General features: G+C 38.4%; 8 protein-coding genes across 8 annotated transcripts; 3 read left to right on the top strand and 5 right to left on the bottom strand.

Annotated features, from left to right (window-relative positions):
• The first annotated feature begins 421 nt into the window (after nt 1–421).
• LOC124303771 (10 kDa heat shock protein, mitochondrial) lies at nt 422–2,007 on the top strand. Its single transcript, XM_046761395.1, has 3 exons — nt 422–582; nt 835–1,002; nt 1,616–2,007. The coding sequence occupies exons 1-3, from the start codon at nt 580–582 to the stop codon at nt 1,757–1,759; spliced, it is 315 nt and encodes a 104-aa protein (XP_046617351.1). The 5' UTR covers nt 422–579; the 3' UTR covers nt 1,760–2,007.
• LOC124303766 (something about silencing protein 10) lies at nt 1,903–4,119 on the bottom strand. Its single transcript, XM_046761389.1, has 4 exons — nt 3,984–4,119; nt 3,164–3,741; nt 2,372–3,021; nt 1,903–2,295 (listed from the first exon to the last, which is right to left on the bottom strand). Exons 1-4 carry the CDS (start codon nt 3,998–4,000, stop codon nt 2,206–2,208), a joined length of 1,335 nt encoding a protein of 444 aa, XP_046617345.1. The 5' UTR covers nt 4,001–4,119; the 3' UTR covers nt 1,903–2,205.
• On the top strand, nt 4,106–5,329 carry LOC124303769 (39S ribosomal protein L20, mitochondrial). Its single transcript, XM_046761393.1, has 3 exons — nt 4,106–4,356; nt 4,448–4,558; nt 4,746–5,329. Exons 1-3 carry the CDS (start codon nt 4,270–4,272, stop codon nt 4,992–4,994), a joined length of 447 nt encoding a protein of 148 aa, XP_046617349.1. The 5' UTR covers nt 4,106–4,269; the 3' UTR covers nt 4,995–5,329.
• Nucleotides 5,052–6,598, bottom strand: LOC124303767 (triosephosphate isomerase). Its single transcript, XM_046761390.1, has 3 exons — nt 6,369–6,598; nt 5,812–6,065; nt 5,052–5,661 (listed from the first exon to the last, which is right to left on the bottom strand). The coding sequence occupies exons 1-3, from the start codon at nt 6,475–6,477 to the stop codon at nt 5,281–5,283; spliced, it is 744 nt and encodes a 247-aa protein (XP_046617346.1). The 5' UTR covers nt 6,478–6,598; the 3' UTR covers nt 5,052–5,280.
• Nucleotides 6,599–7,251: 653 nt separating this feature from the next.
• Nucleotides 7,252–7,717, bottom strand: LOC124303770 (histone H2B-like). The gene has a single exon (XM_046761394.1). The coding sequence runs from the start codon at nt 7,696–7,698 to the stop codon at nt 7,327–7,329; it is 372 nt and encodes a 123-aa protein (XP_046617350.1). The 5' UTR covers nt 7,699–7,717; the 3' UTR covers nt 7,252–7,326.
• A 2,275-nt stretch (nt 7,718–9,992) lies between these two features.
• Nucleotides 9,993–10,889, bottom strand: LOC124302370 (histone H4). The gene has a single exon (XM_046758490.1). It carries the CDS (start codon nt 10,645–10,647, stop codon nt 10,336–10,338), a length of 312 nt encoding a protein of 103 aa, XP_046614446.1. The 5' UTR covers nt 10,648–10,889; the 3' UTR covers nt 9,993–10,335.
• LOC124302369 (histone H3) lies at nt 10,799–12,037 on the top strand. The gene has a single exon (XM_046758489.1). It carries the CDS (start codon nt 10,880–10,882, stop codon nt 11,288–11,290), a length of 411 nt encoding a protein of 136 aa, XP_046614445.1. The 5' UTR covers nt 10,799–10,879; the 3' UTR covers nt 11,291–12,037.
• An 853-nt stretch (nt 12,038–12,890) lies between these two features.
• Nucleotides 12,891–14,045, bottom strand: LOC124302368 (histone H1-like). Its single transcript, XM_046758488.1, has one exon. It carries the CDS (start codon nt 13,981–13,983, stop codon nt 13,294–13,296), a length of 690 nt encoding a protein of 229 aa, XP_046614444.1. The 5' UTR covers nt 13,984–14,045; the 3' UTR covers nt 12,891–13,293.
• Nucleotides 14,046–16,210: the final 2,165 nt, after the last annotated feature.

Genomic DNA, 16,210 nt, shown 5'->3' with positions numbered 1-16,210 from the left:
TTTATCCGTCAAAGTTAATCGCCGGTCCATGTGTTTTCTAGAAGTTACGAGATTATAGATGATGCAATAAACTAGAGATCTAAAATCATGCATCAATGAAGTTGGCAATGTTGTCTTAAATAAAAAATTGATGACGGTAAAACGTTGGATGATATTCCTGTAATCGGAAATACTATTGACCAATAAATTATTTACAAATTGATTTTATCATTTGTTGATTATTTCTAGAATCTCCCAAGCAGACGATCGATATAACAATCGACTTCCCATTCTCGCCGCATGGTGGCGCCTCTCCCAACAATGCAGCGACGCGAACGCAACAATGAAAATCCGTCATCGGCAACCGAATCTCGGGAACCTCGCGTTACGTAAAGCGAGTTTATCATTTCGGAGGGGAAAAATTGATCGCTGAATTTGTTTTGGTGGGGCGGGCGGAACAACGAAGCTTCGAGAAAATTCAACCACGGGAGGCCCATTCCGACTCTCGACAAATAGGTTACACAACGTGTGCGTTTGCCGGCTAAGGTTCAAGCTCCCCGATCAACTCGTCACACGCGCCAGTTAAGATAATTCCTCAAAATGGTACGTATCTCTCTGGACCGACTCAATCGCGGTACCGCATAATTCTACGGGAAGGATATAAATCCATCATTTAAAGAGCAAATAAATTACAGCTGAATACCCATGTGACTGACATGCATATTAAAATATTTCCCTAAAGTATTAATTTCTTGTTGCCGTTTCAAGCACACTCACAAGTTGATGAGAAATCACGTGTATTCTCGCGGGTAGCATGATGTTCATCATCTCAAATATTTTTAACCTATTTCACAGGCCGTCGCCGCTGCAGCTAAGAGGTTGATCCCACTTTTTGATCGAGTATTGATACAGAGGGCCGAAGCTGTGACTAAAACAAAGGGTGGCATTGTTATCCCAGAAAAAGCTCAAGCCAAAGTACTCAAAGGCACTGTTGTTGCAATAGGTCCTGGATCTAGGAACAATGTAAGTTTCATTCGTAGTCGCTGCTTCTATTCAAACACTAGAGTGACTTCAAATACAAGATAGATTGAAAGTCTTTGCGACCATTCAACTCTATTCTAACCGCTTCTGCTAGGCTCAGTGGAGTCATGCTTCCATGTAAATGGTCACTTCGTTCTTCCACATTTTAATTTTGAAATAACTATCATCAAATATAAATAGTATAATTAAATTTTATTTGATATTAGTTGGTGGCATGTTTTATTTGATTGGAAATCAGCTGAACATTCATATATACCACATTGAAACGAAAATTGGTTTATCTTACTCAATCATTTTTTCTAATAAATTTTTTGCAACAATTATGTTTAATCATATTTGAGTATTTGGTGGAAATATGTCCCGGAAGTGATATGAAGTAGTAACTTGAACAATATAATTCTTGCTATTTGGACAGCATACGTTTGAAATTCAATTCATTTGAAGTCCTTGATTTTAACTGTGATTCTAATGCTTACACAGTACTACAAGGTCCAATATGCTGGCTCTATAATAATAGTATAGAAATAATAATGTATTAATAAAAAAAATTATATCTAATTGATTTGATCGAAACCATGTTTTTTTCTGATTACAGAAGGGAGAACACATGCCTTTGAGTGTCAAAGTCGGAGATGTTGTGCTGCTACCAGAATATGGTGGAACGAAAGTTGAGCTTGAAGAGAATAAGGAATTCCACCTATTCCGTGAATCTGATATCCTTGCTAAATTGGAATCTTAATGCCGTTGTAAATTCCAACATTCGATGAATGCCAGAAACTGAATATTTGTGGTAGAATGTCCATAATCTCATTGTGACATACCAAATACGAACACAGCCATCATCCGTGTTTATAGAATGCAACTAATAATTGTTAATTAGAATTAATTGAAGGTTATGTTTATTTCTCTGTAAGTCTGCTAGTGTGTAGGTGTCATTATTTCATACACAACGTTGCGTAACGAATAAAAATATTTGTTTAACAATTATTTTTTATCGCACTTTTCGTCTTCATTAAATATTTCCAATCAAGACCTGTATACAACCAATTAATTAATTTCGGTATATTTCATACATGTGCTATGAGAAATATTATTGCGCATGTCTCAAATGTGATATTACATCCAAAACTCAAGTTAGAATTTATTTTGTACATGTTTTCTTTGAATGATTGTTAATTTTTACTTTCACTTCAACTTAATGCTCTTCTTAACGCGAGCATTGATTCCAAAGGTCTCTCCACTATAGCGTGTCTCCTCCTTTCTGACTTCTCTCACCTGAAACAAACAATTTCAATTATTGAGTAATACAGCTTAAGTGCTAAGAAATATAAATAAAACTACAAATACGCACCGCTCCCTTTCTTCGAATTTTAGCCTTGCGATACTTGTTCCTGAGTTTAAGTCTTGGGTTGCGTAGATCCTTCCGACGGTGCGGGGTCAGTCCCTTATTCTTTGCAATTTGGCGAGTAATGGCTCGCTTGCCATCAACATCTTCAAACATAACTTCGGTACCCTGGTTCTCAGTCTCGTCAGCGTTTTCATTCACCTCAAAATTTTCATCCTCTGTCTGTTCAATTAGTTTTTCATCCTGAACAGTTTCAACAAAGTTTCTCTTGCCAGTTTTTATCTGCTCATCAGGTAAAACAGCGGATGGCCTCTTTCGGCTCTTTTTATCAAATTCAACATTGTCCAGATTGTAAAGCGATTGGTTGTTTTCAGCAGCTTTCAATATTTCTACAGCTTCTTCTAACAATTCTCCTTGTCCAGATTTTAACTGATTAAGGAGCTGGCGGTACTGTGCTAACCTTTTGATAACTGGATGCGAATTAACAGGTACTCTATCTGCTTTCAGCATCAGATAATATAGTATGTTGGTGCAGTAGTTCAGAATGACATGGTACTTGGTCCTGACAAATGTTAAGCCGGCAGACTCCGAGAATTTACCATTTTTAATTAACTTTAAAAATGGTTCTAGAATATCTCGTGCTTCGGTCAGGCATTCTGAAATAAATAAATTGGGCATTCCATTATGTGTTGCAAATATATATATGTAGAATATTAAAAACTCTAGGTTGTTTCATAATAGACAATTGAAACTCATCAGTCGATACAGTAAGAAGGTAATAATCACTAAATGCATTACCTTTCAAGTCCGTTACAAGCCCAGTAAATTCAGGACTCTCTTTCATAAACAACGCCTGCTTTTCCCTTTTAGTGAGTTTGCTTAAATCGGTTTTCACTGTCTGTTGACAATCTTCATTCTCTTCCTGATCTTGTTTAGTCTCAAGTAGGTCCAATCCAAAATCAGCATCATCCAGCTGTTCTGCCAATCTTTTTTGAATATTTCTTGCTTCCTGTTCTTCAAGTTCTGCAGCCTCCAAATCCTGCTGATTAGTCGAAGCGTAATCCTGGTCGACATAATCAGTAGAATGGAACCTGCTCTTTTTATTTCCCCAAGCTTTTTCGTTAGGCAAATCGTCATCCTCCTGCAAACCTTCGATGTCGGATTTCATAGAATCTGATCCATCGTCATCATCATCGTTGTCCACATCCTCGTCAGCATGAAGTCCATAGACTTCATCTTCACTGTCATAATTGTCTACTGTTCTTTTTTTCCGAACTTTCTCCAACAGTCGTTTGTCTTCCTTGGAATACTCCTCCTCTGAATCTGAAACGTCGCCAGTTTCGAAGCCATACAAGTTTTCATCAGCATCTCGAAATCTGAAAAGAATTTCAGAATGAAGGGAATTTTATATCTTGAAGACCTGTGCGTATCAAACGTGCTAGTAACGAAATTGTTTAATTATTTTATATCCAAATTATATAACAATTCAATACAAAAGCAAAATCATTTTTGAGAGATTAACTTAAAATAGCAATAATCAACAACTCTTGATAAACGATGTTAAAAGCAATCCGCTACTGAATGTGTTTTCGTTGGATAATAAATTTAAACTTCTCACTTTATTTTGCGACTCATGTTAAAGCCGAGTTTTTATTTTACTTGTGGTAAATCACAGTTCGTCGACCGCGTGCGTCGCCACGCCGTTGACATTAAAAATCTAACCTCAAAATGTTCCATCAGGTATCGCACCTATTTCCGAACCTTAGACCTTCCGAACTATACATCAATCTAACCTAAAAAGTTAAGGCTTCATACTTAAAACTAACCCAGAATCGTGTCATCGATCACCGGTGCTGTGAATGAATAATATTTAATATAGAAAAGAGTTGTGAATCGGTATAGAGATGGTTTTTCAATCATTGACGTTATTCGCGCGGTCGAGAGGTCCAGATGAGTTCTGGCGTAAAAGGAAAATTTTCAAACTCGCCGCAGTGAGTATTACCGTATAGGTTAACTCTAGTAATGATCTCAATTCACCAAGAATTTTGTTAAGAATATTATAATGACAACGTTATTCCGCAGCACTTCGTTGGCCGTAAGAGAAACTGCTACAGTATCGCTATAAGATATGTACATCGTGCTTTACGTTATGCTACTATGAGTAGGAAACTCAAGAAAGCCGATATGTTGAATGTAAGTACTCGATAGAACCTAAGCATTTGTAGAAGACATAAAATTCTACCTGACACCTTGACACATATTAAGAATATGTCTGCGACTGTAACAGGAATCTATACAAGCAAATGTTCATATATTTCATGCAAAATTTCAAAATGTATCTTACCAATATTATCAATGTTGTGATCTATTAATTTTCCAGCTCTGGAACACAAGGCTCACAGCTGCATGTGCCGAGCATGATATAAATCTCCGGACATTTAAAGAGTCGTTAATGCGAAACAACATTCTGATCGATAGAAAGACTCTGGTTGATCTGGCAATATGGGAACCCAGAAGTTTTAAGTCACTGACTCAATTAGCAATTGCCAGAGGAAAGCAGGATGGTCTTAATGATGTGATGTATGTAAAAACACCACCTGGTGTAATAACAAGAGGAATGCTTAAGTGAACTTCAGAGTATGAATTGAACTTAAGCCATAGAGAATAATATAGTATTGATGAGAAGCTGATGTAATGTAATTTATAATATTCACTAATACAATAAACAAAATGATAAATATATTTAGTAATTGAACCAGATGTTTATGACTGAATTATTATTATTGTTGTTGTACCCATTTACTCTAACGCTGTGTAAATTTCTATACATGTATTATAGATTCGTTCATAGAGTAACAATAATCACATTTATTAATAGTAGTAACAACCAACACAATAAACTTATCAACTTAGGTCTATTGCTTAGCGTTAACTATTTGTACGAAATCTGGCTTCAGAGAAGCACCGCCGACCAAAAAGCCATCGATATCTTTTTCCTTAGCTAGCTCTTTGGCGTTTCCTGCTGTCACAGAACCACCGTAAATGATCCTCAGAGATTCAGAGACAGCAGGATTAACAGTCGTTGATAACCATTGCCTAAGTTTGTCATGCACCTCCTGAGCTTGTTGGGGCGTTGCTGTTTTTCCTGTACCGATGGCCCATACTGGTTCGTAAGCGAGTACAACATTGTCCCAGGATTTAATTTTATCCGCAATCGCCTTAGTCTGCCTGAACACAACTTCTTCAGTCTTTCCAGCTTCACGTTCGTCCAGTTTCTCTCCGATACAGGCAATCACCTTTAGGGTGAAAAATAAACAAGATATATACAATACTGTCAAGAGTCATATCGAGTTACAACACACCTATTGTATAAATATTCTTATTAAAAAAAAAAAAAGCAATCCAATGTAAAAATTGAGAACTAAGACTTAATCCAAAGGATTTACCTTTACACCAGCTTCAAGGGCATGAGCAATCTTTTCAGAAATGAGTTCATCTGACTCGCCAAACACGTTTCGACGTTCAGAGTGTCCTAGGATTACCCAAGGGATCTCATTGTCCACAAGCATCGCAGGGCTAATTTCTCCAGTAAAAGCACCTTTAGCTACCTTGTAACTGTTCTGTGCACTGACTTGTACGTTGGCAGGTAATATACTCTTGGCATAGTTCAGGTAAATGGCAGGTACACCAACAACGACCTCTGAAAAAGTTAACAACGCAATTGGTGACAAAATATTTTGACTCTTAGATAGAATACAGTGATTTATCGGCATGTCCCAACAAGAGTAAATCGTAGATAAAAGTTCCAAATAAATATTGAATAAAATTTGAAAGTGCTAAAAGAGAAATATAAAAAAGTACTAACGTACAATTTTTGTTTCATCAGCAACAGAGACGACACTTTTGCCTACAGATTTAGTTTGTATTTGTTTGGAGAAACGCAATGTTAATACATACACAGTAGGTTATTTGAAATAAACGTAACATTGCAACTTGCACGTACCGACATTCGGGTCGAGGGGGCCGGTCTTTAGAAATGCGACGATTTCGTCTATTTCCTTTTTCACTCCATTCATCTTCCAGTTACCACCAACGAAAAATTTACGACCCATGATTCTCAGACTGCCTTGCGGACAATTCTCTGATGAATACTTGCGAATTGTTCTGCTCTCTGTGAGAACTTAACCAAATACTTGCTAGCGTGACCTTCACAATAAGCGACAAGGTGAAATCCGCCCTGGGCTCAGTCGTCCCCTCCACTTGACATCCCCTCTCTATCAGCCAAGAGAATTTAGAGCACAGGAGGGGATTGAGAGCTCTCGCACTACCCAGTGCACATAATATCCGTACATGCATGCATCTATTTTCAATCTATTTCTCACGTGGATACCTGCAGCTCAAAGTAAACGTGTAGGTGGATTTTTGTCTTGATTAACATCAAACCCGTCAGACACTTTTCGGTAATTATTATTACAGAAGGAAAGCTAAATGTTGAACACATATATCTGAATAGGACGCACGATGTGAGCATTTAAATATCCGTAATATTATGTAGTATTGATGAAGCAAATATCAGCTTGGTAAAAGACTCAGAATAAATTTAAAATTATCGCTTAGATAATATTCGATCTTTTAATTATTAGCTGTTTGCAGAGCCTATAATTCACGTACGAAGTTGTCTGATATTCAACGCATTGCGCCCGAATTCTGTATAATATACTGAAACTTTTTCATACACATTGCGGGAGAAGATTCTGACGTGATAGTAAGGTATGCAGATATTTGGACACTTAAAAAAATAACGAGATCACCAAATCGTCAAACAATTCGCCATAAAAGGTTGTACAATTACCCCTCACACACTTCAGACTGTTACATCTGTGAAATACCGTTCTTTAGCGTTTACAATGATTAGTGGCCCTGAAAAGGGCCGATTCGTAAACAAATTGAGGCAGTCGCGCTTATTTCGAGCTGGTGTATTTGGTGACAGCTTTAGTACCCTCGCTGACAGCGTGCTTAGCAAGTTCTCCAGGAAGCAGAAGGCGAACAGCAGTTTGAATCTCCCGAGATGTGATCGTCGAGCGCTTGTTGTAATGAGCTAGACGAGACGATTCGGCGGCAATGCGCTCGAAAATGTCGTTGACAAAGCTGTTCATGATGCTCATAGCTTTGCTGGAAATACCAGTGTCTGGGTGGACCTGCTTCAGGACTTTGTAGATGTAGATAGCGTAGCTCTCCTTCCTCTTGCGCTTCTTCTTCTTGTCACCCTTCGATATATTCTTCTGAGCCTTACCGGCTTTCTTCGCTGCTTTACCGCTAGACTTTGGCGTCATTGTCTCCTATGCGTCGGTGTCGAGAATCGAAGGACGACTGTACCTGCGCTCTCTCAAGCAGCATATTTATTAGGCGGCCAGGTACGGCCGCCGGGCCAATCAGAGAGCACAGAGCTCCAAACGACACGCCCATCGTTACCCGCACCGGGCATGCCGGGAAACGAGAAGCCCGGCTGCACGTTCCGCTTTGCAGCTTGCAGTCGTGTTTGTGGGTCGGCATGTAATTTCAAGCTATACTCTACGAACTTTATTTTATGTTGGGTTGCTTAATTTATCCACATAATTATAATATTCCGTACCTGTAATTCGTCTATATCATCAAACTTAGGTCTGGTCGCGGGATTTATACTAATGTATTTTCTATGAATCACAATTGTATACATATGTATATGACGAAAAATTCATTCTTTAGATCAGTATAATTATTGGTTGCGTCAAAGGGTATTTCGCCGGAACAAAAATTGACATCATGAGTACATGTTTCGTGATTACTACATTTTATAGTGTTTACGAGAGATTGCTTGAATAAATTTTACTGTAATAACGTAATTTCTCATGATTTCTAAGATATTTCATATGATATCTTAAGATCAAAAAAATATTCTTGTGATCCTAAATGATTTTTCATGACTATCCGTGATTACCTTGATTATTACTAATGCAGAATTGTATTTTAATATTATCGATTTCATTGTGATTTCGCAGAATACATATTACGATATTGACAACTCAATCGTTGCAGTAAAACATTCCTTGGGTTCTTTCGCAATTTTGGACCTATAAGAGTACGAGTAGCCACATAAACGCTACTGTATTTTTGGGTCTTGAAGGGGATTGATTGTCCAATATCTATTATCTGCTCAACGAACTATGTTTACTCTCCAATCGTTGGGAAAAATTAGACCCAGGATATGTAACCCAGTCAAGTCTAATTAATAGAGCATAATAAATAAAAATGCTTGCTTCGACAAAGCAGCGAACAATAATATTGTTTGTTATCGGCCCTGAAGTCGATCACGTTCTGAGCATACTATTATTGATTTATACGTATACTGGATGTTACAAGGGCGGGGACGGTGTTTCTAGCCACGTGGAACTCCACGAGGGGAAAATAACTCGAGATTTGAGTATTCAAATTAATTTTTTTATGCAGATAAATTTCTTTAATTCAATAAAATTGATTCTAAATTAAGTGACTTTCAAAAAATTTCAATTAAATCTTTTATATTTTTAATTAATTCAAATTGATTTTTTTTAGTTCAACTCCATTTTTTTATATTTCAATTCAAATTTTCTTTTCTCTGCAGACAGATAATTCCGGCACGAATCAAAATTGATTCAAATCAACTTGACTTACTTTCTCATAATTCATTTATTTCTCAGTTAATTTTCATTGATTTACTTATTTTGCGTTAATTCAGGTGAATTATAATTAATTTACAAACCTATTGACACGTCAATTCAGTGTGTTATTTCCCCCTTGCAACCCCACTTCCTACGGAACTATACATTTCGAGCACATTTTATTTTACTCACAAAGTACAAAATTACTCGAAGTCTTGACGATATCTAAATTAATAATAAGTATGGCAAAGCATGGGGCGAGAAACAATTATTTTCATTATCTATGCGAAATGGAAATGTAACGGTGTATTACCAGAAAAAGATGGAACATAATGACAATGACTACCCGGAATTTCGATGCATTCCCTTCTCGTGTTCAGGCAGCTGGCAGGTAAACCGGTGAGTTATACCTGGAAGGATATCCAATACAAATACCTATAACGGCCAGTCACCTATCCCATAAACTAAACTTACAAATGACTAGCCTGTTACCGCGTATGAGTTTATATTATTTAATTTCAAGAATATTCTGGTTTACAACGCGCTGCGCATAATCTAGTTTAGTACACATTTCCGGTTTTGGGATGCATAGTCAGATAAGAATAGTTGAAACCAGAACGCGATAAAACGAAGGCTTAGGAAAAGTCATTTGAGCTAACGCAAGTTACATAGGTATAACTATAATAAAGCATTTCATGATGCATGGCAGGACAAATATCAACTATTGATATTTGATTATATTAACTACTTCAGAGAAATAACGTTATTCTTATTTTCGCAGATACCTATGGTATGTATAACCGCATCGGTTGTCTTATGCTGATAATTTAACAATGGCTCTTTTTATTCGTTGACAAAATTTCTAGATAGGTTGATGTTTTTATCGATTCATCACGAGTTATTCGTAGTTGTGCAATTGTAATTACTTCATCTAAATTACGAGTCTCGGATAAAAAACTGAGTGAATAAACTTTTAATGCTTCAAATTTTGATTAAATCATATTTTAATTTTCACTTTTGATGTTTCGATGGTTGTTAAGAGTAGACTGGACGTCTCGTATGCCTCTGATCAGTAGTGGCATCTTGATGCTATACAATACAGTATTGCTTAGTATAAATGTTAAATACGACTATATCGAATGAAAGATAAATATTCATGTCTGAGCAGGATATGGTAATCAAGATAATGTGTATGTGTTAAACATGGTGATGTGATATTCGATTTGCATTAGAAAACTATTTTTGGCCCTGAAAAGGGCCGTTTTGAGAATTGAAGCGAGGACCAGGATAAATTTAACCGCCGAAACCGTACAGAGTACGACCCTGACGTTTGAGAGCGTAGACTACGTCCATAGCTGTTACAGTTTTCCTCTTGGCGTGCTCGGTGTAAGTGACTGCATCACGGATCACGTTCTCAAGAAACACTTTGAGAACGCCACGAGTCTCTTCGTAGATAAGACCGGAGATTCTTTTTACTCCACCACGACGAGCCAGCCGCCGAATAGCAGGCTTGGTGATTCCTTGGATGTTATCACGAAGCACCTTCCTGTGCCGCTTGGCTCCTCCTTTTCCCAAACCCTTTCCTCCCTTGCCGCGACCAGTCATGTTAGAATAAATCAGAGATGTACGATGCTAATCGAAAGTACGAGGTTCAATGTGACTGAGCGCGGCGCGACCCAGCTATATACCCTCGACGCTATTATCCCCACTCCACGTCCGCCGGCCAATCAGACCGCACAATCTGGTTGAGCGCGCTGTTATATACCAGAGGGTCCGCCGGCAGGCTACATTGAACTTTCGAACCTGGCCACGCTCGGTTAGCTCCGCATCTATCGTAATGGCTCGTACTAAGCAGACTGCTCGAAAATCCACGGGTGGCAAAGCTCCTCGTAAACAACTGGCGACCAAGGCAGCACGGAAGAGTGCACCGGCCACGGGTGGCGTCAAAAAGCCGCATCGTTACCGTCCTGGCACCGTTGCACTTCGTGAGATCCGTCGTTACCAGAAGAGCACTGAGTTGTTGATCCGCAAGTTGCCGTTCCAACGACTCGTTCGTGAAATAGCTCAAGATTTTAAGACCGACCTGAGATTCCAGAGTTCTGCTGTTATGGCTCTTCAGGAGGCAAGCGAAGCTTACCTTGTTGGATTGTTTGAGGATACTAACTTGTGTGCAATTCATGCCAAGCGAGTCACTATCATGCCTAAAGACATACAACTGGCTCGTCGTATTCGTGGTGAACGTGCTTAAATAGCTCTGCAATGAGCCAATAATTAACCGGCCCTTTTCAGGGCCACCAAAATAATTTATGCACAAGAATTGAATCTACATGTATGCCGAACATGAATTCCCGTTGGGCTTATCCAATTTAACCAAATTCCTGAAGCAAGTGAGCTGTTGTAATTTTTGTAAGAATGCAACGAACTTCGAATTTTGTTTATTGTACCATTCCATCGAAATCGACTCCGTACTTGCCAATCATTAAATTTTGAATGCTTTCGAAGTAGTGCCCTCGTCAATTACAAAGTTGCGTGCATACATCCGAACATCAAGGTTCACGTATCTCAAATGCGGGAAGGCATGAGAGTAGCCCCCATTTTATTTAACTCAATTCTGAACAAAAACCATCTTCATTTGACACGATTTGATAGAACATGGTGTCCAGTAGAAGATACGTAACGAATTCTAAGGCATTTTTAGGTTATTCAAAACATGCAGGAAAACTAAAAGACGTATGCAAAAGGCACTCTACATAATCCAGAAAGACAGCATACATTATTTCTACTACACCTGTTAATAGGGAAAAATACAATTTGAAGCGGGAATCCACTTTTTACAAACATTTACTCAGTGAACGTCAATAAATATATCATTTGCAGCAAACTTTAAAAATAGAATATTTCCAGGATACAGCAAAAAAAAAAAAATTCAAAGACATGTCCAGGACCACAGGACACCACGGAGACAGTGGATATTTTGGGTCTGAGAGTGGGTAATTCAATTGGAATTACGGAATTAAAGAATGTAAATTGACCAATGGATCGCATTTTATTTTGTACTTATATTGATTTAACTAATTTATTTCGGTAATACCATACCGGCATAATTAATTGGAAAGCATCGAAATGAATTCATTAGTAAAAAATATATTGATTGTAAATAAAATTGATTCTGTAGTAATATATGTATAATATGTATATGCAGTCTGTAAAAATAAATCTACAGGTAAAAAATTAAATTCTTGCAAAAGTACATATGCAAATATCTGGAATTAATAATGTATAAATCTGAAATTAAAAAATTTCATTCATGAAAAGAAATCATAGGCTAAGCGATTGCAATTATTGTACGTACATCGACGAGTTGTCGTAACTGCATGACTTTATCACCGAACTTACAGGTAGTCAATTCACACGAGAAAAATTATATTCACTCGTCTCGATCAGCGTAAAGCAGTGTAAAGCTACGATTGCATGGCGTGCGAATTCAGAATGGGTCGTAAAACCAATGCAATGGCATCCGGTTGAACCTCGACGCGTTCGCACACGAAAAAGAGAATACATGGACCCTGAATGAAGTAGAAACTCGACAAGACTGCAATCCTTAGGATTTATAACAGGCAGACTGTCAGCTTCAATTCTTTTTTGTAATCGTTTCCGAGCATTGAGATCACGGCAGATTTGTAAATTATCGACCTAGCTCCTGACTAGGCCGATGAAAGTTCTTCATAAACTGTCACGTGCCAACGTTGGTAATAGACTGTCCGTTGTTCTCTATACATATACCGTTTACCAACGTGAGTAGCGCGTACATATAAAACGCAGAAAGCACCGCTTGACGATCAATTTCCTCATTTTTGTTTAGGGAAAACCCTATAATGCTAGCAATCGACGGATCTACTACTTCCTGACGTTTTAGTGAACGCGAATCGACTCGCTGGCTATAAGATTTGATAGTTTATCGAAGATCTATGAAGACAACGGAAATAAATTTTCGTCTGATTTTAGCAACTACCTAGTATCGGCAATACGGATAATTTATAACTCGTAATTTGCTCTTCAAAATAACGATTTCCAAAATGTTTGGCATAAATTTTATGTACACACCATCAACATGAAAACGTGCGTACGATCAAATTTGTTTTGCAAAAAATTTTTGATGGTCCTGATAAGGACCGTTTTTTTTGTGTTGATGCTGCTGCTTGCTGCTGCTGCTCACTGCTATTGTAGATGACGCCTGCAAATCGAAGCGATTTACTTCTTTTTAGGAGCAGCCGCCTTCTTCGGTGCTAGCTTGGCGGTTTTCGGGGCAGCTGTTGCCTTTTTCGGTTTCGGTGCTTTAGGCTTGCTTGTAGGTGCTTTAGCGACTTTCTTGGCCTTGGAAGAGCTCTTTGCTTTTGGTGGTTTGGCGGCCGGGGATCTAGCGACTTTGCGCTTTTCCTTTGTAACAACACTACTAGCAGCGCCGGTTTTTTTGGCTGCAGCTGCTTTCTTGGCGGCGCTCACCTTCTTATTAGAAGAAACGGCTGAGGGGGCAGCCTTCTTCTTGAGTACAGCTGGTTTTGGTGCTGCTGGTTTTACCTTGGGTTTGGAAGTCTCACTCTTCGTAGCAGAAATCTTGAACGAGCCAGAAGCTCCCTTGCCCTTGGTCTGAACTAAAGCCCCAGTGCTGACAGCAGCCTTCAGATATTTCTTGATGAAAGGTGCTTGTTTTTCTCCGTCGATCTTGTACGTAGCTGAGATGTACTTCTTAATAGCCTGCAGAGATGAACCTCCGCGTTCCTTCAGAGTAGAAATTGCAGAGTTGACCATCTCAGACGTACGAGGATGCGCCGGCTTGGTACGAGGTTTCTGCGATTTCAGAGCAGCGGCACCTTTCTTCGCTTGTACAGCCGGACTGGTTGGAGTAGCGGCTGCTACAGGTGATGCTACCTTGTCTGCCATTACTGCGGATTATTATTGATGTCGAATTAACTTGAGAGCAATTATTTAGATGCGAACAAAACAACTGATGCACGAGTTATGACGATACTGCCAAGTCCCCACCCAAGCTATGCCCGAGCGCGGACCATGGAGAGAGGCCTCAAGCGTTTCACGTAGTGCGCGCAACGAGTCTCCGAGCTGGTGGAACCGGGTAAGCGGACGATAATCGCTCTTCCTCAGCTTTCCTGGGGTTCCTGGTGGTCGGGCTTTTGTCACCAGGTGCTCCATACTGTCGACAACGGGTTGGAAGAGATTTCGAACGAGTTCTTGCATAGAATTTCTCGAAAATTGCGAGCGGCTGAGACTGTGCATCTCCGCTGCGATCGCACCCTGGTCAACAATTGCTACGTTTCCGACCTAGGTGACGGTTACTGGGTATAAAATTAGGTGATGCTTCAAGTCAAAGCTTTGCTCCAACTCCATGCAAAAATTCAATTTTCTAGGTCGACCTGGAGCGACGATATAAGCCGTCGAAGTCGGAAGGGATGCGAGCAACCTCCATCTCGGACGACGCGATTTGCTCGAACAAGATTCGGCTCGACACAGCAAGGATGAATGCCATCCTCGCAGATAATCATGATGACAATAGTTTTTGGATAAATTAATTACGAAATTTTCCTCCTCGAATTAATTGCCGTGCCGATAATCCGTATATAAGTTAATAAGCATGTGGTGCTTTCGGTTGATGTAGGTGCAGGTAAATGGATTCAGTCATTATAGATTGTGGAATGAACAATCCAATATTGCAGCCTGATATAAACAGAGCTATTTTAATTTCGATTGGGGTGTCTGATGTTTCTATTCCGTAGATCCCATTAATACATTCCATATACTTATATCTAATGCTGATAATTATTTAGAAATAGATCGTTGAAGATTTTATTTATTTGGCGTGTATTCTCATTACACGTCGATGGTCCAAGTTAATTATCTGAAAATGTAAGACCACCATTATATTTTTATGATAAATATTTCAATAACGCACATTACGGTTTTTCGATATATCGTTTTCTACTTTCTTATTAGGTTTTCCTGCAAGCGTTTTATGGCGCCGAAATATGTACCATGTATGGAAACAGGGTTAGGTTTCGACAGGTAATAAAATATCAGATCGGAAGAATTCGACAGGCTCGATAAATTATATTTTGTTATAAGAAATTCACATAAGATTCTTTTAATGGGTAAAATAAAATACACACATCAAAAATTAATTGAAAGTCATGGAATGTGACGTGATTTTAAAACAATTATACCAATAAGTATAAGATACAGTATATTCATTAGTTATCATCTCAAGACTGTTACGAGCCTTTGATTTAACATTTTCAACATCAAATCCGAAATTCGGATAATTTCCGACAATATATAAATTTTATTATGGTCGATTTCGACGTTCGACGTATATGTATATCTTCGAATATCGAAGTCCACGTATCTCCCGATCGAACGCAAAAAAGACTTAACAGCTCCATTCTCTATGCAATTTAAAAAAAAAACAACACATTTTTATTTCACAGAAAAATTAAGAAACGGATGAATTCTACGAATTTACTAATGCGATTTTGTAGAATCCGTGCAATTTATTTATTTCTGCGTCAAATGAAAATGAATTGGAGTGTTTCTGTTCGAAATTGTGTATGGAATGGGACGTTTAAGCCAGTCGTTTTCGCTTATGCGATACATGGACTTTGATATTTGGAGATACATACGTCCACGTCGAATCCGACCAGGGCACCCCCTTAACCTATAATAGAAGAGTGAAAGGGTTACAATACAGCTATAATCATGATTGAGAGTGGCATAACGTGCTACGGATTCTGAAAATCGACTGAAAATTTGTCAACGGTTGGTTAATTCCTTAAAAAGCGATTGTAGCTATAAAATTTTGAATTTTTTGATGTACGTTTATAAAGTTATCGATACAGAAACGTATAGGTTACGAGGAGATTCTAAACGGCATATTACATGTATTACATTGCGAATATTTGTTAGATTTTCTCCACGCTATTGGTAGCAGATGTCATGTATCATCATTAACCGCGATGAATAGGAAAATATTACAGTAAACTAAGTGCAGAATGAGACCAAAAATATTAGCTCAAACTCCTCGAAAGCTAAAGAAATTAAAAAAAAATCGTTTTCAAACCACGGAATTCGTGATGAACAGTCAACAGCGAACGGCAGAACA

This window comes from Neodiprion virginianus, chromosome 4, assembly GCF_021901495.1.
Source record: "Neodiprion virginianus isolate iyNeoVirg1 chromosome 4, iyNeoVirg1.1, whole genome shotgun sequence".
Taxonomy (NCBI): Eukaryota; Metazoa; Arthropoda; class Insecta; order Hymenoptera; family Diprionidae; genus Neodiprion; species Neodiprion virginianus.
This window is presented reverse-complemented; position numbering and strand designations above follow the sequence as displayed.